The sequence below is a fragment of the Gymnogyps californianus genome, chromosome 13 (genome assembly GCF_018139145.2).
Source record: "Gymnogyps californianus isolate 813 chromosome 13, ASM1813914v2, whole genome shotgun sequence".
Classification (NCBI taxonomy): domain Eukaryota; kingdom Metazoa; phylum Chordata; class Aves; order Accipitriformes; family Cathartidae; genus Gymnogyps; species Gymnogyps californianus.
In genome coordinates, this window is record NC_059483.1 from 17,253,610 (window position 1) to 17,275,892 (window position 22,283).

Below are 22,283 nucleotides of genomic sequence, written 5' to 3' on the forward strand. Positions count from 1 at the left end.
AGACTCACTTTGACATGGTAAGTTAAATCCTTTGTATAAATTGATGTAGTTTTGTTTGTCAAAATGGAGATTCCCTGACCAGACAGGTTTTTAATCACTACTATTTCCTGCAGATGTACACGCTACCTTTCTTTTCCCAGGTGTAGTAATACAAATAAGATTGCCTTTTCAGCCTGGAGATAGGGATAAAGGCATCCTGTGAAGTCCTAATAGTCTCTCATCTCTTTTGGACGGGTGAAAATGATGGCATTTCAAAAGGCTGTCACCTTAAACTGTCTATTGTAGGTACAGTACACCTACAAGCAAGGCTAGTTGTTGTGGTTTGTTTCAGCAAAGGCTTATTCTTCTCTTACGCATCTGGTATTTTAATTTCTTCTGCAAGGATCAATATTTCAGTGAAGTAAGGCGAAGAAGCATTTCAGAATGAAATACCTGCTGATGACATGAGAAGGTGGGGGAAAATCCCCCTCCTGACTAGACCCAAGCTGAGAATTCCTGTGTGGGTGTTATCCCGTGAACAAGTACCCAGTGAGGCAACAGAACTCTTCTGTTATCTGGGTGGCTTTTCTTCTTATCCAGCTATTCCATAGCATTAGATATTGCAGGTCTTGAGACAGTCTTAAGAAATGTCTTGGAGAAAGCAAGCAATAAACAGAGGGAAGTGTAAAGCAGTTTTGATCTTTTATTGTTTCCATCAATGGTCAGGGAAACTTTATAGTTAAAGAATTAGTTGTTATAGTTAATATTAGTTGCTATAGTTGTATAGGCAGTTAGAATTAGCTCCTTGAAAGAAACAGTCCAAAGGGTTGAGAGGGAAGTAGCCACGCAGTAGAGCAGAAGGATGCCTCACATCTAAGTGGAGATGTTCCAGACATGAAAATAGCATGAAAGTGTGTGATAACAGGGGGTATGAAACATCACAGGGCCAAACCCACTCCTGTGAGTGGGAGGAGAGTCTGTGTAACACCATAGCCTGTGTACCACAGCAGAAAGCTGGAAGGATGAGCTACAGCCTTCTTGGTGTCCAGCTCCTTCCTCTGCAAATCTTTCCGTCTCCCAGTGTAAGTGTTGGTGCGTTCTGCCCATGTGGTTTGCTGTGCTATTTTGCAATAGCTCTTGTTGCTTAACCTTTGAGATGCAAGACGTATTATTCCTCCTTGTGCTGTAAAGATTATAGATAGAGGGTGGTGATAAGGTATTAAAATGAGAAGAGTGTCAGCAACAGGGAAGAAGGGGCCAGTGCTGAAATATTAAGGGAGGAAATTAGCACATCGTATCTCCAAATCTGAACTTGGGAGCTGCAGACCGGAGAAACTCTATGACATATTAAGGTTATTGGAGAATATGAGGCTTCCGTTCCCTGTTTGCCTTTGTACTGAACTCTTCAAAAAGCTGGCAAGTGCTCTGTTTGCGCTGTCTTACAGCCTAAGTCACGCAAAGCTCTGGGCTCTACTTTCAAGGCTGCTAGGCCACTCTGCCTGCCAAGCGGCGCCAGCAGTACCAGGAGGAGTACAAGTGAGGACCAGCCAGCACAGCTGGGATGGGAGGTTTCTTGGGGTACTGTGACCCCGCTGGCAGCGTTTTCTGCATGTAGTTTATTTGACCTGATGGTTCTGCAGCTGCTTTGAACACCATTCCGGCTGAGATCTGTGGGGCTAGAGGACTCAAAGGAGCGAGTTGTCTCTGACTTGGTGTGCTGAGCAAACCTAGTCTTGTCAGGTGTTGGCTTGGAGTGGTGGCAATGGTTGGAAAATGTGTTGCTCTTGTATCTCCAGGAGACGTGGTAAAGAACCTGGATCTCTAATGTCTTTTCAGGAATCCCTCCACTTAATCAGGAGAGATGCATGTGCTTTCTCTTGGAAATGTACATTGTCCCAGCCCTGGGCGAAGACGATAAAAGCTGATTCTAGGGAATGTTCTAGAAAGAGATGGAAGTGCAAACATTGCATAATGAAAAAGTTGAAAGGGATCAGCTGAGAAATTAAGACTGAAATGGCAAAAATACAAACCCGAGGTTAAGTCATTCTCTTTACTTCCGTGCCTGGTTTCTCATGTTGAATTGATTCTAAGAGCAAACCAAGGGAGAGCAGAGGGTTATTGCTGGCTTAGCATTAGTGATGGATCATGTGATTGACCTGTGTGCTGTGGTTTTATATAGCTCTCTGGTAATCTTATGGAGCTTTTATATACATTAGAAAATCTAGTCTCTTCAGACTTGCAGGTTGCAGCACTTTGCCCAAAAATTCCTGCAGCCATCCCACAATCTCCTAGGAGAACTGGAGTGTGGTTGTGATGGTTTGGTTTTTTTTAAGTACTTCCAATCATGATTTTTTAAGACCTCTAGTCTTGACAAGTCCCTGCTTCAAAGTTTAACTTGAAAAAGCAATTCAGAGTTCATGTTCTCAAAAAGTTGCATCTTGTTTCCAGTGTGAAATTTGATAATGTGTTAATTAAAAAAAAAAAATCCAATGTTAGGACAGGAGACCTCTCTTGAGACACCCCCCTCTTAGCACTCATAAGGGATGATTGATCACGTAGGGAGAAGGTACCGAGCCATGTGAGAATGTGGTGTGGAGAGGTGGTGGCTCTACGTGGAGAGTAATTTGGGGTGAAAGGTAACTGATTCTCTCCAGCCATCAGTAGCACTAGCAAACTTTCAGATTAACTCCACTGCACAAGGCTGTTGCTGGAATGCTCAGGTTTAAGCGGTGGCTGAACTGTTTCCCCAAAAGCCCTGATGGTAGTTTTGTATTTCTGTTGTTTGGCACTTTCAAGTCTGCAAATACAGCACAGCTGGTGTGTATTATTTCAGTGTTTAACAAGTAGAGAGGTGGTTGGGTTGCCTTGCAACATTTTTCCCCAGCCCATTCACTGCTTAAAGGTTAATACTTCTGCCTCTGATGGAGTGTGCTGAGCAATCTCTCTGTCTGGGTGGGTGTGAGGTAGGGCTTTTTTGCCAAGCTGCATTTTTGTGAGGCAACGATGTCTTGGAAGAAGCAGTTTTGGGGAGAGATGTCGTGCTGGGCAACACACGCTTACTAGGCCAGGCTCTAAGATACAAAGCAGACATTCATCCTGTCCAACCTGCAGCAGGAATGAGACCCTGTAGTGGAGGGTGGGGTACCTGGGAAGGGGGCAGCCACCACTTCAGCCACAAAACAGGAGCCAACAACTCTAATAATGTGAAGGTGTGCAAACCCTCTGGATCCTTGTGCTATCTAGTGCTGAAATCCAGAAGGGTCTTCAGGGCTTGCGTAGCGCCTGGTCTTGCACTTTGGCTGGAGGAGGGAGAGGAGGCTGGTGCTTGGCACAGCAAACAAGTATGCTGCTCCTCTGTGGGTGAGTGAAGGGGACAAGCTCTGGGTTCCCTTGTGAGCCTTTGGGACCAAGGATTGCTCCGCGCTACCTATGCCCTCTGTACTACTGTCTCAGAAAGGTGGTAACCTTTCCTGTGTTTGCTTCAACTTGATTCCCAAAACTGCGTGTCTCCTCCACAGCAAAAGCCCTGTCAAGATATATTTACCATGAAGGACGATGAGCAAGTAATCGAGATTTAAAGCTCCAATTACAACAGCAAATAAACTAGAGCTGCTTCCTAAGCTTGTGTTTTAATTGGAAGAAGTGATTTCAGTACATCTTTCCCAAAGTCCTTGCACTGTCTCTTGGGCTTGATTGCCAGTGACCTAGTTTTCATGGAGCGATCTCGCAGCTGTGCAGTCCCTCACCCAGCTGCACTTGGATGAGGGACAACAGTACATGTGTATGGTGATGGTGCGTATGCCTGGAGTTTGATTGCTCTGCTATTCAAAGTTTCCTTGGGTAGAAATACTGTTTTATGTTTACTTGGCAGCTTTTCTCCTTGCTACTTGTTCTGGTTTAATTGTATGGAGTCGTGTCTGTTCCCTGGTGTGCTGTCAGTTGTGCATGTTGCTGAATACAATGCCTTTGGGGGTGGTAGTGAGCACAAGTGACACCTTAATAAGGGTCCCTGGAGACATAGCTTTAGTACTAAGCTGCCCCCATCTCCCAACAATTGTCAGTTTAGGGCTTATTAGTCACACATCCCTCCTTTGAAACAACTATTTTTAATGCTCCTGCTCTGTGCTGAGTCCTCAGAAGCCCCGTTAGGTTTTGCCGTCTTTGCTGATGGTGGCTGCTTTTTAATTGCTGAGGTAGCAGAAGTGGGGCTTGAAAACTCAATCAACATTATCTCAGCTTATCTCCCTGTCACCAGTGGATTTAAGCAGATCAAGACATTCATAGGGATCATGTGTAGATGCAAAACACAGCTAACTGTAGAGGCCAGGGCAGATCACATGCACCTAGACTGTTCTCCCAGGTGTCAGCCGTCCGTGCCCTTGCCCTTAGCTGGTCTCTGCCACCCCAGTGCCAGATGGGCTCTCCGCTGTCATGGTCAGGGACAGGTCTTTCTGCCAAGTGAACAACCTGGCCCTGCCAGCGCATGACCTCTCCTAACTTCAGCTGCAGTGTCAGGCCCTTTTCTCCACTGGCCTTGATGCCCCTTTGCAGCACCCGTGTCTCAGGGCTGTGACTGCCAGCCCAGCATGTTAATTTAACCCTCTGTGCAAGCTGAGGCAGCGTACACGCAGAAGCTGGTAACTCTTAGCTTCTCCCAGAGGAGTCAGGGGAAGAAGTGACTTGGGATAGCACACCCTGGCACAGAGGAGTGTGGGGGAGAAGAGCAGGGTTGCAGGTGAAGCACAGTGCAGGGAGCCGGGGCTCAGCTGTCCAGCAGAATTTGGTATGACTCCTCTGCTGGAGCCTCATGTCTGCCTGCCCCTGGGCTGTTTTCGATCCTGCCTCTCTCCTGTTTCATGGTCTATGTCAGTGTGATTTAGGCAGTGGCTAGTGAACAGGCTCCAAGCTGCTGTCACTTCCTCGGAGGACATGGGGAGAGCCTGGTGTGTCTGCTGGCTAAAAGCTTGGCAGAGAGCAGGCTGGGCAAAGCAGCTGCTGCTGCCATTTTGTCCCCAAACCTCTGGGGGCTAGGCTGGGGTCTGGCATTACCCCTGGCCTGCTTCTGGGCTTAATGAGCTACCTTATCTGTCATGTTCCCCATGGCAGATGGGTTCTCTTCAGGATTAATTAAGGATAATAACTGACCTAGTTACCAGACTTGCACTATTGTTACTGGAGCTCTCTGAGCCATCAGGCTGTTTGAGAGAGCTTCTTACCCTTGTCTGCTCTGGTTACTCGCTCTGTATATCCTTCTGGGACTGACTCTGAGCCCCAGGCAGGATCACGTTACATTCATTTCTCTAATAGATTCCTGCCTTACCCTTGGGTAGGTAGCTAGCTGTTTTCTGCTTGCAGTGCACCGGTTGGCGTGGGGATTAGATGTGGTGGCCTGCATCTTTTGCGGTGTTGTCTCCTGTTTGGGAGGTGGGGCTGAAGATGGGGAGAGATCAGCTGCAAGATTAGAGAGAATGGTGCTGGAGACAACATCTTGAGACAGTCCAGTTCCATGCTGCCATGCCTTAAACCATACTGATGTTGAAGGGATATCCCAGGGTCTCTTCTCTTGGCTACTCAAATCCTTCTCATTTCCAGTTTGTACTTTATTGTAGCAAGCCTTTAGGAATGCTCACCATAAAGGAGCAGAAATGACTAGAGCTTGAGAAGTAAATTGAGTTCAGGCTCTTCTAACCCTGCTTCTTGCCTGCCAAATTTTCAGGTAGGGCACTATTTCAGCTGGGAACAACTCAGTCTTGTATTCCTGTGGTCTGCAGATCTGCTACAACCAGATCCTTCCTTCGGCTGGGGAGGGATTGCACCACAGGGATCATGGTGGGGACTTGTCCCCTTCGCATCTTCCTGCTCTCTCCTTCCCTCCTGTTGCTGCTTGTTTGATGAGAGCTTGCCTTGCCCGGTGGATTGAATCGCACGCAGCTGGGCCATTGCATGGGCTCACAGCCTTGTGCACAGGGGCTGCACGTGGCGTGTTTACTGTTTACATGAGGAGGGTTTATGTCCCTGAAGCTCACCTTGGTCCCCCATGGAGCTGGTCCTTAACTAGCCTGATGTTCTGCTTGGGGTCTGATCATGTCCCCAGTGGGATCCCAGCAGCTCCTGCTGATTTCAGACAGGAAGAGCATGAAGGAGGCTGTTGAGTGGGACCCCTGGGTAACAGCGCTTCGCTTTGTCCTCAGAAGCATGCGCAGCGGGGGAACTGCTTGGCTTTTCTCCTCTGCCTTGGAAAACATCTCTCGTGTTCCAGTGACCTGCTTATTATGTAGGTCATCATCAGCTGGAAGGAAAAAACAATTTCAAAAGTATGAGAAATCTAGCAGCGTTCCTCCACTAAGCAGCTTTTTCTGGAAAAGCAGGGAAAGTTGCCCTGGGGGAGGTGGCAGGCAGCGTGGCCTGTTCCTCTTCCACCCACCCTGGGCAGAGCACCCTGGGCAGAGCAGTTGGAGAGGGGGAACTCTGCAGCTGGAGGGATGAGCGATACCCTGAAAGCAAGCAGATCTGGTGTGCTCTGTGATGGGGGAACAGTGCATTAAGGTAGACAATAGGGACTTGACTTGAGTGGTCAGGGGTTGTTTGTTCTTTAATGACTTTCTTGGGCTTGGTTTTGGTAATTAGGAGGTTGTTTCTGCTGGTCTTACCTTGGTCATGTGTCTGCGCAGCGGAGATGTGTGCCATGTGTGCTGGAGGAGCCGTCCTTGCTGGGAGACAAGACTGTCCCGCCAGGGGTAAAAAGGGGACACAGAACAAGCAAATACCTCTGGATGCCAAAAGTAAAACTGGGACCTGAACCAAAATTCATCTCAGTGTCATGCCAGTGCCATTACCCTGGGGCGGCTCCACTTCGCTTGTAGCAGAGCTGACACCTTGTGATACCCCCTGAGAAAAGAGAAAGCCCTTAGCATAAACTCCTGGTTGTAACCTAAGCAAGGGACAAACTGCTCTGTGAACAACAGGTTCTGTCTGACTTCACTCATACTTGCCTCTGATGCAGTAACTCTTAATATCCCTCATTGTCCTCGCTTCTCTCCCAAATCCCCTAAATATCAGTTGGGCTGGAGACACCCTGTGCCTTGGCTACTTCCCACTTGGGGAAGTGTGTGTGTGCATTTGCTGGCCAGCCAGCAGGCAGGTAGAGAGCTGCAGCCTTTCCTTAGCAGGAGCATGAATGTGGCTCCCCTCTCTAACTGCTCACTGAGGGATTTCTCTTTGCCTTCAGAATGCGTAGAAATGTGATGTTTTTGAGACAACCAGGCTTGACAGGAGAAGCTGAAATCACTCACAGGCTTCACTAGTAATCAAGGTGAGACAACACGATCTTGTAAGTTGTTACCTTAGGAAATGAGATTTCAGTATGCTGCGTTCTTGGCAATAAAGAGCTGTATGGGGAGGTGGGCTCTGCCCCCCTCTGCCTTGCTATTTGCTGCGTCCCCTTCCCACGTCCCCATCATGGCTATGTCACTGCTCACTGTAGCAGAGCTGGCTGAGCAACCCCTCGCTGGGCGCTTGTGCTGTCGCTGCATTCACCCTGCTAAGCCTGAGTGAAGCCTCTCCAGTTGCAGGAGGTGCCTGGCACAGACTCTTGTGCTTGAAGGTGCGACTGATCTTTACCCAGAATACAGGTTCTTGCAGAGCTGCTTGCTTTGTTTTAGATGTGCTCGCTTCCTGCAGCCTTTGCTCTTTGCTTTATACCAGCATCTGCTGTGCTGTCTAGATAAAGCATGTACATCTGTCTGTGACTGGACTGTCCTCCCTCTTCAGCATCTTGATCTTGGTGGTTTCTATTTGAGATATGAAGATCTCTCTGCGGATCCCAGTTCTCCTGCTGTCTAACCCAAGGGTAGGCAGTACTCCTTATCTCATCACACCACAGTAGTCTAGAGAGAAGTCAATGTAGGAAGCAATACAGCAATGAAATTTTGAACAGAATGACATTTTTTCACCTACAGTAAAAAGACACCTCCCATGCTTTGTGTGCCCACACAGAGAAAAGCATTAAGAAAGCAGGCAAGCAGGCATGTGTCTTAGGTGGAGGCACTGCCATGCGATCTGCCAGTGTACCACAGACAGCTTGGATTAGGGTAAGTTCCTAGCACAAGATGTTCTGAGTTAGACAGGGGACCAGTGCCCTGAGGCTGGGATTGTCACATTGGCTTGGTGGGTCCTTGCACAATGAGGCTGCTGTGTGCTGTAGACAGCAGAGTGCTGGGCCTGTCATGTACTTGTGGTGAGAACGTCGAGGATAGCCTGTTATCTTTGCTTGGAGGAAGGGTTTGATTAGAAACTGTCTCATAAATGTGTGGTTATTGAATGAGTTGCTCCTTCAGTATGTATGAGCCATCTCCATATACATGCCAAGTGCATCTGTCCTGGGCATGCATGCAGCTGGTCTAAAGGAAAGCATGAGCTTTCCTCATCACAAGCTTTTCCTTATCAAGCTTTTTCTAAATTGCTGCCTGCATGGAGCAATTCTCCAACTATATTAAACACAGCAGCAGGGGTGAGTCAAGCAGATCTTGTCAAGGCTGCCCTATTTTTTCTCTTTTTCGTTTTATTATAAATTGAATCCACTGTGTCACAGGGCACAGTGCTGTTCCCAGAACGACTGGTGGCAACAAATAGCTAACCAGGAATGGTATGTATTGTGTGGTAGTTGGGGAGAACCTCCTGTTCCCAACATCGCCAGCCTGTCTGGGGCTTGTTGCCATGAAATTGTGGAACTTAACTACAGGATGATTGGGCTGTGAAAAAATAATTTTAATCACTGATTAACTGAGTTTACTTATGTGTGCCTCTTTGTCTTCAGAAGTTGGTGAGGCCATAAATTTAGCAAGATGGAGTGTCTAACTCAAGTTCTCAAATGGGAAGCAAGGCCACCTGGTGTTGTAATGAATGGTGATACTTTCCTGAGGGAGTAAAGGGCATTGTGGTCCATCACAAACCAGTCCCAAGGTGTTGGAGGGCAGGTTGAGACCTGTGCAGGCAGGCTGGGGTTCTTGCACCTCTTTGGGAAGTGTCTGGTGTTGCTCTGGATAAGAGATGAGATTAGGTGGCCCTTGAACTTGACTTCTTGAGATGGAGGCGTCAGCAACGCTCTGCCTAGCCTGGGGCTCTGCACAGCTTTCTGTTGCGAGAGCACATCTCTAATTTGCTCAACTTTGCTTAGCTCATCTCAAGATAAGTCTTGATATTGTTTAACGCAGGTTTTCACCCAAACCACGGGACAACAGTTTAACGGTTACTGTAGCCTCAGATGTTGCTGAACTATTGTGGGTAGTGGAAGAGCTGTACTGGAACATGGAGGGTCTTTAAGTAAACACCAGCCTGGGTCTTGAATAATAATTAGGGCTGCTAGCGAGTAGCTGTCCCACCAGTTACTTGTCTTGCAAGCATCAGTTGTCCTATGAATGAAACAACTTTTATTTGAATTAATCTCAAAGTAGAGGGTGCTTGAAAGAGTAAAACACCTTGGCTGTTTGTGCTGCAGTGAGCTCGCTGCAACCTGGGTTGCTCTTTCCTGCATGGCCCCCCACCCTGCCAGTGCTCAGGTCCTGGCTTCCACCTCTGGGGTGGTGCAGTGGCCCCAGCCCAGACCTGGGCTGCCCAGGCTGGGAGTGAGGAGCACAGCTGGGCCCTGCTGGGCAAGAGAGGAAGGACATGGAGAGGACTGTGTGCCTCTGGATGCATGTCGAGGGAGGTGAGGAGGTGGGGTGAGGTCACTGGAAGCTCAAACTGATGGTCTTAGCAGGGCTCTGCTCTTCTTTGTGCAGCCTGCAAGCAGATCCTAGCAGCCGCTGTCCCTGTCCCTGCACTGCCCCCTTGTTCACACGGTATTTTCAGACACTGCCGAGTAAAGCGGACAGGATACCCTCCCCACCAAGCCTTCATCAGGAAGAACGAGATGGCTTAATTACAACCAGACAAAGCCTTAAGGATCACAGCCTCCAGTAAGCCACTGACATCTCTGGTTGCTCAGCCCAGTGTGGCCACTGCAGCTTGGAGTGGGACCACACAGGGAACTGGCTTTACAGCTCTGTTGTGCTGGATGAGATCGTATTGGGGGGACAAGAAAATAGACCAGTGTCCCAGCATGAATCAGCCATCCATTTATATACAGCTACTGCTTCTCCAGTGGTACCAGGCAGTCCTGCAGGGTGATGGGCTGCAAGGATAAAGAACTGACTCTCCTCTTGTGACAGGAGGGTTTATGCTAGGCAGTTGTGACTGGCTACTGTTTGTGAGAGAAGAACAAGGCTCCAGATTGGGACTGAACTGCTTCCCTACTGTCTGGGCATTCAGGGCTGAAGATCTGGTAGCTAGATCATGACTGTTCAAGCTGTTTGGTTTGGAGGTTCAGGCTATTTCTCTGGGAATTGAGGAGAAGAGGCTACAAACAAGAATTTTCTGATTTGATGCCTTTTCAGATTTGGTATTGCAATTCTCTTGCATTTTAAAGGATTTTTGCTAGGCTATTATATGATTCACTATTGGCTTCCTTCTCCATCTGTTTTAAGCTGAACTTCATGATGGCACATGGGTGTGCTGTGGTTGTGCTGCCTGCCTGCCAGCGGCTTTGAACGTGGTGGCCATGCTTCAGTTCAGAGGAAAGCTCAAAGAACAGTAAAGCTTTTAAAGGTCCCTAAGGGATCTCTGAAACCACATAGCCAGTGGATAGAGACCTTACAATACACTGACCAAGAAAGAGGCCATAGCAGACTCGCACCATAGTAGCCATGAGGAAAAAAAAAACCCCAAACATGCAGAAAATAATTATCCAAATACTAAATCCATGAGGGACCAGGTTTCCTTAGGTCTGCTGTTGATGGAGCTCCTTGCATGGCAGAGAAAACAAAGTTGCTCACAAATTAGAAACCAAGTGAGTGGAAAAGATTTCTGGATTGCCTGCAACTATTTGCCAGTAGTGTAACGCAGACAAAGGTTAAACATTAATTTCTGTCTAGTATCTTCTGTACTTTTTTTCCCTTGCCCAGTGCTAATTCATCGTAGCTGTCTGGAGGGTGGGATAGCACACACAGTGCTGGGGGGAAGAGGTGCTTTTGGGTGAGGATATAATGTGAACGTCCACCTTTGTGGGATATCCTGCCAGGCCAGGGCTGCTGTTGCCAGTTAGACCAAATGCCACTGAGCTGCCGGAGTGAATGTGTGCTGCTGCGGGACTCTGCCTCAGGCAAGGTGCTACTCGTGGCAAGCATGGGCAGGAGAATTTGGCCTCTGCATCCAGGGTTGCTTCCTCTCTGGAATTACCCTGCTGCAGTCAGTCGCATTATGTACGATGGTATCTTTGGACAAATGAGAAGGTGATGACTTAGCCTGTGTTATAACCCCTGCCCTGGGTTTCTCCAAGCCCGTCAGTTATGAGTCACTGTTTGTTTGTTTATTTACAAAATGCACGCAAATGATACCAATACAGAGTAACTATTACAGACGCTGGTGTTTGGACATCAGGCTGTGTCTGTAGAGCGGAGACAGAGTAGTTGCACAATTAAGTAGTCACCCATTCCTAAGAAAATCAGTCAGATATCTCAGTTTGTCCACCTGACGTATTGCTTTAGCCCAATGACCTGACTCTGTGTGGTTGCTTTTACTATGTAAGGGGTTTGATTTTCCTGCTGCAAAGGTGGTTTAGCATGCATGGGCTTTGTATCATCTTTCCACCTCCTCCACTGCATAAAAGCATTAGGTCAAAAGCTGTAAGAGCATCACATCTGCCCAGCTGTATTTCACTTGGGAAGGGGAGGGGTTGTACAAAAGATATGTTTAACTTAAAACAATTTAATGAGTTTACTAGGAAATTTTTTTAATGCTAAAGACTCCTCCCCACGGTCTAAGCCCAGAGCAAGCATCATGAGTGCTAATATCACCAGCAGAACAGCAATGACAGCCCAGCTCAGGGGCAGTGTTTGGTGCTGTACCACCCTGAACAAGGATGTTTGCCTATGTAAGAGCTTATGGTGTGGTTGGCACCAGGAACCTTTAACTTATAACTATGTCATCTGGAGGTGAGATGAGGGTACATCTTTATAGCAGCAAGGAATTGTTCCTGTAACTGTGCAAGAAACATCATGTTTTTCTGTTTGGTTGAAGTTGTAAGAACCAAGGCAGCCCACTCCAGAGGTGTGGCAGAAAATCTGCTCTAGCATAGTCCTGAGCTTAGATAACGGACAACAGGTAGGTGCAAGTAGTTGTTGGGCTAGCACAAGAGAGTTGGGAGTCTTTGTTTATAGTTAATGTAAATAAGTCATGATGGAAGATTGTCATACTCCTCTTCTTTGGGTCACTTTTATCCATGACACCAATGATTGCAACATCAGCATGACTAATCCCTTGCATGGGATTTATCTAAGACGTCTGTTTCATCTGAGGTTAGACTGTTTGTTTGCACAGTGTGTTGTAATACTTTACAAACAAGAAGCAGAGCAGCCCTGTGCGGAGGTGTCTGCCCTCTTTGGAGATGGTGGCCTGTGTTCTGCTCAGGCTCACAAGAGACAGAAGGAAGAACTAAACGCATGAGACTCTTTGAGAAACAAGCCTGTAAAATCCCACACCACCAGGCGAGGAGGCTTTGTTTTGTGCAAACAAAATTGAGCCTCGAATACTTGAGTCTTGGCTGACTGTATGTGACAAGCAAGTCAGATCAAACGTCCATCCAGCTAGCAGCAGACACTAAGGGAAGGTGCTGGTGTGCAGTATGTCCCTGGCAATCCCCTGAGCCAGAGGATACAGCCCAGGACATAAAAATGCTGGTGAACCTGTTCTGCATTGATCTGTCTAACCCTTTTATGAACTTGCTTGGTTTAGATCCAGAACTTGGCAATGAGTTAGAGAGTTCCACATCATTTGGAAATGAACTTCCTTCAAAGAAATTAGTATTGTGTGTTCAAGGTCAGCTGCACTTTCCTGCCCTCTAGACTCTAGGATAGCATATCACACTGTCATAAAACTTGCTGGGTTTTACAGCTTACAGTTTGAAAGGCATAAGGTTTCATTTTGGCTAAGTATCCCGTAATGTCAACAGCTTGAATTTCTGACATCTTTTGTCATGGTGTAAGTATGGCAGCTCTGTTATGCTGGAGAATTTTTTCCCTGAAGGTCAGGACAGTTGCAGATGAAATAGCCTATCCCTCCCTGTGCCAGTCCCTTACTGTACCTCTACAATTTCTAATAAACGTTTGCTGATTAGAAAAATTACCTTTGGAGTAATTCGACAGAACTTAATGCTGCCAACCCTAATTGTTCAAGAAGTTAACTTAGCAAGTGGGGTCCTTCCCCTCTGCCTTCTAGTTATGAGCCTTTGTGGTGCACTTAGGTTTGCGATGAGGACCATTCTGCATAACTAGGAAAACAAAACACTGGATGCTCTTAGCATGAAGTTCTCCTACTTCTTGAAATAGGACACCGGATCTCTTCAGGTGAATACAAATACTGAAAGACATGTAATAAAAATAACAGGAGTTGGAAACGACTGGCCTGGCACCTCAGCTCTAATTATAACAGTGTTCAGCCACTGCCCGCACTTGGCAGAGGTACTGTCTTCTGTGAAGGAAGCACCCAGCTTGAACCAGTGCTTGGCCATTCTCCAGCGCCTGGTTTAGTGCGGCACTTCTCTGGGCAGGCAGCACCGTTCTCGTGCTGGTTCTCCAGGAAAGTCCCTCACACAGGACAAGTTTCAGTGGATCACTTCCTCATTCTGCTCTTCTGCTTCCACTTGTACAGGTTAAAAGTTACCACGAGCTTGAAAAATGGGCAGTAGCCATGCGGCTCTTGAACTGGTGTAAGTATGAATGCAGCTGTGGTGGAGGCTGTGGAAACTGCTCACATCAGCTGAGGGTCTGGTCCTTCTGTGCAGTGGTGGTTATTCAAGAAACCAAGCAACCCCTGAGGAGCAGTTGAGTGTGATATTCCCCCTGTTCTCCTGGCTGCTTGGAGCATCCCAAAGCCCAGCAGGTATTTTCCATTCGGCTGTGGCAGCAGGCTGTGTAGATAAATATCTACATATTCAGCAGACTGAGCAGGAGGGTTTGTGCGTGTCTCCCTTTAGGCTGGTCTGGACTTTGTCATGTTCTGCCTCCCCTTCCCAGATGCTTCCTTCTGTGCTTCAGTAAAGTGGGATATGGTGTCACTTTTGGTTTTGTCTTTGGAAGAGTAAACAAAACAGAAGGCCAAAAGCCAGCTGCTTAAAACACATTCCTCTGCTGTGACTGGGAAAAAATCTCTACTTCAGATACAGGCATCCACTGTTTGCATTGCTCATCCTCCTGGCAGGGGTTATGGGCTTTGTCTGCCTCACTTGATTTGAGCCTAACCTTTCTGATCTTTCTATTTTTGAGACGCCTGATATGCTGTCCCTTCCTCCCATGGATCCCAGGTTCCAGCTGCTTCCCACGTCTCCAGGAGTTGATAAAAAAGATCTTGTACAATGGATCAAGGTACAGTGATAGACAAGAATGCTCTTGGTCTTGATAGGGCTTGGTTTATCTACCAGGCGCATTGCGGACCTGGCATTGAGCTGAAAGGCAGAGGCAGAGGAATGTGTCCCCTCTCCAAGAGGGAGTAAACCTGACCAAGAAATGCAGGGCTGGGTGACTTGTGGGAAATAAGTTCTTCTGAGAAGGCCTGAGGTGCTGCAGGGGACAGTGGCTTCTCCTACACCTCAGGATGACTCAAAGCAGCACATCTCAAACTCACTGCAGCTGTAGCACCTCTCTTTTTTTGACTTGTCCATCTTCCTGTGACAACCAGCTCCTTTCTTCCCCTTTCTGCTTTCGCAGGAGAAAACGGAACGAGTCGCTTCCTGAAGGTAGAGATGGGAGAGGTGGCTGCGATCACTGGGTCCTGGCTCTCCACCCCAAAGGGTTTGCCCTGTGGCCAGCAATGGCATGTTCCTTGCTGTTCCTTGGCTTGTGTGAACACTTGGTGAGCTTCACCCTCAGAGCAAGCCTAAATTGCTGAGGATTTTCTGGAGATAAAGTGAAAGCCAAAAGCTGAACATGGACATTTTTCAAGGGTCAGAACGTGTTAGGAACTGGCTTGTTAGTTGAATCTGTGTTTTGGGTGGAGGATTCACATCCATTTGCAAAAGTCTAAAGCTAGATGGTGAAATACCCTCTGCTCCTCCCATTTCCCAGCACTTAATGCAGTATTAAAGCTCTATAACAGCATTTTGAAGGTCTCATGCTTAGATATAAACCATTTTATAGAGGAAATACTGTACAGTAATATTTGTGCTGCTCCCTTGTCCTGCTGCTGGTGAATCTCCCTCTGTTGACAAGCTCTTCATTCATAGGCATGATAGCGGCAAGACTGCTTTTAGCACCGTTTCCAAACTTAGCCACTGCTTAGAACAGATTGTTAGAGAACAGTAACCTGGGACTGCTAACAAGGTGAGCTCAGGGGTTGTTCTGGGCTCTCAGCTGTCTGCTGGGTCTCTGTCACCTTAGAAATAGCCTCCCCTGTTATAGAGCTCACAAAATGCTGCAGCCAACCTGCCTCACAATGGGCTGCAAGAGAGAGAAGCAGGAGCTCAGATACCAGGTACCATAGACTGATCCTTTGCATCGATCCTGCTGGCATGAAGAGGGTTTACGCCGCACAAAGGCTTGCTGCAATGTGTTTCAACAAGGGAAACCCTTTCCCCTTGCTTGACAGAAGTATTCATAGCCCCTTTGAAAGGTTAGTTTGCTACCAGGGAGCTTTTCCAGCTGCAGGACAGATCTCAGGGCATATGAAGAGTCCTTGTTCGCAGATCTTTAAATGCTGGCCTGAAGGAGCTTTATCAGTATTGTGGTAGTGCCTGGAGCATTGGGTCAGTATAGCTTATGTCAAACACATAAAGCTGGCTCAGGAAAAACTGTTGCCAGCTCTTCAAATCCAGAGAGGGTATTTCAGGGCAAATTTCTTCATGCACCCCCTTCCCTTTCTCATCAAATATAAGAAACAAAAGGCAAAACATCTTCCTCCCAGTTAAACTCCTCCAGGGCTAGAGAAGCCCAAGGATGAAGGGCACAATGCAGCCAGTGCCGGGGAGGGAGCGCACTGAAAGGTCGGAGCATGTCGCGGTACCACATGCCTGGAGCACGAGGGTGCCTGATGGCTGTGACAAAGATTATGACAACCCATATCAGGCACAGCTTGACTGTCCTGGTGTGCTGGGCTGGGCTGAGCTGTATGGTGGGCTCCTCCGAAAGCGGCCATGCATCTCAGAGGGAAAGATGCTGATCTTTCACCAGCCCATTAGGCTTCTCTTGGAGCAAAAATACTGTCAGAGCCTGGGGAGACTAGAAATTACTGCTGTGCAGTCCTGCAGTGTTTAGAGATGGGAGTATTTTGCTTGGCTTTTAAAGAATGTGCAGACAAGGCTTGTAAGATGTTTCTCCAGTGAATCACAAAAACTTCAGAAATGGGGGCACTGGGATGCCCAACACTGCAGCCGTCCCTGCTCCTCCCTGCAGACCCCCTCCTGGATGCAACCGGACACAGTACGGTCCTCTTATTGCCTACAACTGTTCAACACAGCTTTACTGACTTCTGGGCTCTCAAGATCAGATCCTCTCCTTTACAGAAAAAGCTCCTGATCCTGTAGAGAGGGGGTTGATTCAAAAGGTTTACAGAGCAGGATTGATTTTGTTGCTTTCATTCCTACATTTGAAAGAGCAAAGAAAAGCAGAGGAACCAAACCAAGGAAAGGGGGGGGTTGCACACCTCCTGTTTCTTCCATTTCCTTTGTGCAACCCTCTTAGTGTTTTACTTCTAGTTGATCCTCCAGAGCAGCCCCTGGGAGACTGCTGAAATCTGGGAGGGGAGCATCGCCTGGGCACATGCCTGTTCCCTTGCAGAAGCAGTGCTCTTCAAATCAGAGAGCCCTTCTCTGTCTAGAGAAGAAACAGGCAGCAAATAGGAAGAGATTTCTGTTTTCTTGCATTCATTCAGCTTGGGAAACGGACTTCCCCACACTGCTGCACAACCCAGAGGGAAATAAAGGGGACTAGGAGGGACCTAGTCAGGGTAACACGTGGGGAAGGTGAAGCAAAGTCTGGGTTGAGGAAGGACCCCTCAAACCCAGCACTCCAGACACTGGCTGCAGCCCCAGCCCTGCTGCTCCCCACTCTCTGCCAAAGGCTGTGAAGCAGGAGCTCAAGAGCCACCAGCACAGCAAAGGCCGTAAGGACGTTTCTGCAGGTGTCAGAGGTGCCCAGCTGGAAAGCTTCAGAAACTGGGCACTGGGATGCTGAACTCTGCAGCCATCCCTGCTCCTCCCTGCAGACCCACTCCTGGATGCAGCCGGACACAGCACGGTCCTCGCATTGCCTACAGCCGTTCAACACAGCTTTATGGACTTCTGGGCTCTGGAGTCCCACCGTCGGTGGCTCTGGGAGTGAAAAGCAACAAGTGCTCTTCAGCAACTTCTCCTCTTGCTGCTCCCTTCTGCCAGGTCACGAGTTCCACCCTGCCATGTCACCGCCACGCGGCATGGGTGCCACAGTGATGTTTGAGAATGTCCCATGGGAACCTGCAGTCGGCACCAGTTGGTACCAGTCAGCCTTTGGTTGGTGTCTGGCAGGACCAAGCCTGGCTGGCCAGAGTGATGGTTGCAGAAGAAAGGTCGAGCCCAAACGAGACTGGATGGTTCCAAAGGGAGTCATCACCAGCTGAAATCTCCTCCTCCTCTTCCTTGGACGAGCTGGGGGAGTCGTCAGGCTCAGCTTCTCCTGCCTCTCCTGAGTAGGATGATCAAGCAGCTGGGGACGCTGCTGCAGGAATAATGAGGGAAGAAGAGTCTTTCCAAGCTTGGAGTGATGACAGCACTACTGAAAGAGACACTCCTGCTTCTTCTGAGGAGAGTGCTGGCAAAACCGAAGACCTCTCCTTTCTCAAGCAGCTCTGGAAAATTGCCCACAGTGACGAGTTTCAGTCCATTTGGTGGGTTGATGATGGAGTCTTTGTTGCCATCAATGAAGAAATGTTCAAGAGGGAAGTGCTGGCAAGAAGAGGACTTGGGAGAGTTTTTGAAATGGAGAGCATGGAAAGCTTCCATCGTCAGCTCAACCTCCATGGGCTGCGTGAACTGCCAGAGGTGTCTGATTTGTCTAACTCTGGGGATGAATTTCCAGCAGAAGCAGCCGCTCCTGCTCCTAGAAAGGTACATCAGTTCCTCTGCACAGGAACTGGTGGGAGAGACTGATGTTCAAATCAGATAAGCCTTGGCAACAGAGGAGATGGGGATGGCCATAAATGTCCTCACCTTCATTTCTTTCTCAGGTGGAAACCCAGGATTGGTTATGACTTAACTATGTTGTAACATTTGAGACAGCCCAAGCTTGAGGTTTCCAGCGCCCCTGAGAGTCCTTTTCAATGCTCACCTTTGTCTTTTGTGATCAAAAGCCTTAGTTCTCATATCCTTGGTTTTTTCCCACGCGGGAACTGGTGGCAACTCACTCTTCTTTGCATTTTTTAGCTTCTGCGCTTCTACTACAACCCCAACTTTAAGAAGGACCATCCCCAGCTGCTAGCAAGGTGCAAGCCAAGAGTGGGATGCAAAAGGAGAGCCACAGCTGCATCACATCTGGATGAGGAGCTGGAGGAAAGCTGCCCCTCAGGAAGCCACCAAGGTCTTCAGCCTGCATGGGGAGCCGCTGCTGGGGTGGAGGAGGTGGTGTTTGTACCAGCTCCACGGCAGGACACGCCGGCATCTCCCCCTCGGAGTTCCCCAGCAACAAAGCACTGGGCTAAAGCACCTCCCAGCCTCAGCAGCACCCAAACTCCTTCCCAGGCAGCTGCCTCCCCACTGCCCGACCCTGCTGGAGCTGCAGGCAGGGAGAGCTTCTGGGCTGCCCCAGCAAGACAGGCGTCCCGGCACAAGCATGCGCCAATGTCATGGTAGCACCAAGAGGTCCAGCAAAGGCTGAGCTCCTGTTGGCACTGCACAGAAGAGCAGCCAGGCACCTCTTTCTCTCTCTCAGGATGAGATGTTGGGAGGGGAAATGATCCATGCAAGGAAGCAACTGGTTTGGCCCACACCGCCTCTCCGGTTCTGTCTGCCTTGAACGGGCTTGGAAATGAAAAGGACCGCTGTCCCCTCATGCAGTTAAATTCACTGCAGAAGGTCTGGCTTTAGTAACTCTACAAGCTGGTCAGACAGGGGAAAGAAGCTGCAGGGGAGATGGTTAGGTGGATGCCACAGAGTTAATGCTGGTTGGAACCAGGGCTGCTCTGACTTTTCTCAATCAGATGCATCTTTCCCTTCAGCATGTAAAGGCAGCAAATGCAACAGATACTTGGTTTTGTTCTGTGGTCTGTCCTGGTCATGTTGATCTGCCATTCCTCTCCGCAGCATGCAGGAATGGTGTGGAAAGGAGAGCAGAGGGCCACCCCGGGTCTTCAGGAGGTGCAAGGCCACTGGGAGTGCAGAGCTTTAGAAGAAGGACGAGATGGTTGCGTGCTTGCCTGTGCTGACCAAACTCAGTGCTGTCAACAGGAGTTTCTCTGGAAAGGTCGACGTCCTCCTGCCCACTCTGCTCTCGGCATGGCTGAGTGTGGATCCTTGTGGATCTTCCCATGTAATACTCTGCGTGGAAACTCAATACCCTTTAGCAGGGGCAGACGGATACCCTCCTCTAATCTGCAGAGTGAGGACTTGGACTTTGGATATTCTAGGACAAAGATTTTCGACAAGATTAAAGGCTTAAGTGAAGGCCAAATGTGATCCAGCCCAGTGATCAACATTGATTGGAAAGCAGCCTAATGGAGAGAGATGAAGAACTCAAAGCATGCTCCTCTAGCACTGTGCAGGCTGATAATACCATTCTGGTCTCTTAGGTGGGCGGTGCTGGACTGTGCAGCGTTACCCGCTCTGGCCAGGCCTGCCCCAGCACCAGGGTCTGTGCGGCAATGCCCCTGCCGGGTGTGGACGCTGGGCGCATGCCCCACGAGTGGGGAACTCCATGTCCCAAAGGTCTCAGCTTCACTCCTGTGAACTCAGCTAGCATTTTCCTAGTACCAGTCTCCGTGCACTTTGGGTTCTGGGTTGATGCAATCGTAAGTTCAGCGAAATCTGAACTCCACTCACCCCTGCAGGCAACAGCAGAGAAAGTTTGGGGACTGAAAGCAGCCGCCTGCCCTTGGTCAGCAAGATCAGCAGAGCTGGGGCCACCTGTACTGGGAGATATTTTAAAGGTGGGTTTGATCTACATTTGTGTAACCAATTTGAAGATCTTACAGTGGCTTAAGACACTAGAACCTATGTAAGTGGTCAGAGACAACTTTGTAGATGCCCAGAAAGCTGCTGATGGGATTCTGGCTGGATCCAGCTTGCCAGGATTTCTCACTCCTGAATCTTTCTCCTCCTTTAGGCTGGTTCTGGAAACTGTAGGCATGTATGAGTTCCCTTCCCTCCACCGCTCTTGGATGGCTGAAGAACTGTATAGCTTCACACAGGGAGTAGCAGTGTATTCCTCTGGCGCTCCAGGATATGTCCTGGTGTCAGTATGTCTCTGTCCCCTTGTCACCCTTCTCCTCACCAATTCAGCTATATGGATGAGCAGTGAAAGTAGTACAAATGACCTGCAAAGACAAGGCAGCAAATAAAATACGGTATTGCAATTAACAGAGCGCTTTCTGGCTCTCTGCCTAGCAGATGCTTCAGATCTGAGACAGACAAATTTTCTCTCAGTGGCCCGAGCAGCTCCAGAGCCCGCGCTCTGCTGACCCTTTGCTTTACAACAGCAAAGCACCCCTGCATGCTGAGTGCTGAGGAGGGGTGACGGGCTCCCCCAGCCCTGTCAGCCTTTTCCAGTTGTTGCTATAATCAGCTCATGTCACCTTCCTCCCTCTTTTCAAGGCTCTGATAACAAGCACCTAGGACAGCCAGTGACCTTTGGCTGAGCTTCCCCTTTAAACTCCTGTGGCTTTTGCTTCATTGCCTAGTTGTTACGCAGCAGAAAAGATCCGATAGCAGCAGAGTCTTTCCCCTCTGACTCACACAGGATCAAAGCTCTCTGAATTTGCTTGAACAAATTTGCATTTAGGTCAGTGAGAGATTTACTTGAGGAAAAGATTTTTTTCTCCTGTCTTTTTCTTAACTCCATAAAAAAGGAAAAGAAGCACAAAGGCAGGTGGGAGAAAAAAATTGTGGGCTGTAAATAAATGGGTTTGGCACACATGGGAGGACGAAGTCATTAGTAAGAGAGAAAATCACTGATGTGGCAGCAAGCTACATCTTCAGCTGATGTAAAGCAGCATGTCCCCACGGAAGCAATGGGACCACGTCATTGTCATTAGCCGAGCTCCTCGGTGGACCTGGTCTCTTCTGCAGTGCCTAAACTGTCTGCAGCTGCCTCCTTCCACAGCAGCAATGAGGGAAGTATGGACAGCAAGTCTCTGGACTACATTGATCTGCACCTGCAATTTTTGGCTCCATGTAGCTGTCTGCTTAGGCTGCCTAAATCCCTGCTGTGCTCTCTGGATGCAAAGTGGCAATAACAGGGTGGCTGTCCCATCCCAGCCGGCTGGGTTGACATATGCCAAAGCATTGCAGCGTTGGTTGCTCACGGCCCCTGCCTCCATCTCTAGGGCATATTGGGATGGGACACAAAACAGCCGTGGAAGACGCATGCTGGGATCGTGGTGGTCATGGAGACAGGATGACCTTGTTCTGAGAGTGCTGCTAGCGACTGGGAGACCTGGGTGTGGTTGCTGGTTCCATCTTAGCTTGTGCGCATTGCCTTGACCAACTCCACATCTCTTAGTGCTTCCCCTGTAGATGGCAAATACTTCTTCCCACCACTGGTCTCATTGAGAACCTCAGCTTTTCCAGGACAACAGTCTCATCGTGGCTCTCTGAAGCCTAGCACACTGTCCCCCAGTTGGCATATTCTTCAAACTGCAGAAGTAAGTAGAGAGACTGGTGGGCTCAGCAGTTTACATATTAACAAGACACGTGAGAACTGGGGTTTGCAATACAGAAGTGGTAAACATTCAGTTTAGTTGCTAAACTTAGACCCACTCACTCTAGCGAGAAGTTCAGGGCTTTCTGAATTGGGCTTGAAGTCAAAGGTTAGCTGTAATTTCATGCAAGAACGACCCACCTGAATTCTGGGTGGGTCTGATGGTGTGCAATAGCTTTGCTGCCCAACGTGGCTCTGTGCTGCCTTGCAGCGTGCAGGGACCGCAGCCCTGGCAGGGCTGGCCGTGCAAGGCTCTGTCGTTATGATAGAGGTGGCAGATCCTGGGGCTTCTGCTCTTTTCCTGACTCATGCTCATGCAAATAACCCCAGGGAAGG

At 48.7% G+C, this 22,283-nt stretch overlaps 1 protein-coding gene across 1 annotated transcript in view; it reads left to right on the forward strand.

Moving 5' to 3' along the window:
* POC1A (POC1 centriolar protein A) overlaps positions 1-22,283 on the forward strand; it is an 82,011-nt gene continuing 59,728 nt past the window's right edge. The window contains exon 1 of the mRNA XM_050904481.1: positions 1-17. Within this exon, the coding sequence (XP_050760438.1) occupies positions 15-17 (3 nt within the window). The 5' untranslated portion in view covers positions 1-14. The remainder of the gene's footprint in view (positions 18-22,283) is intronic.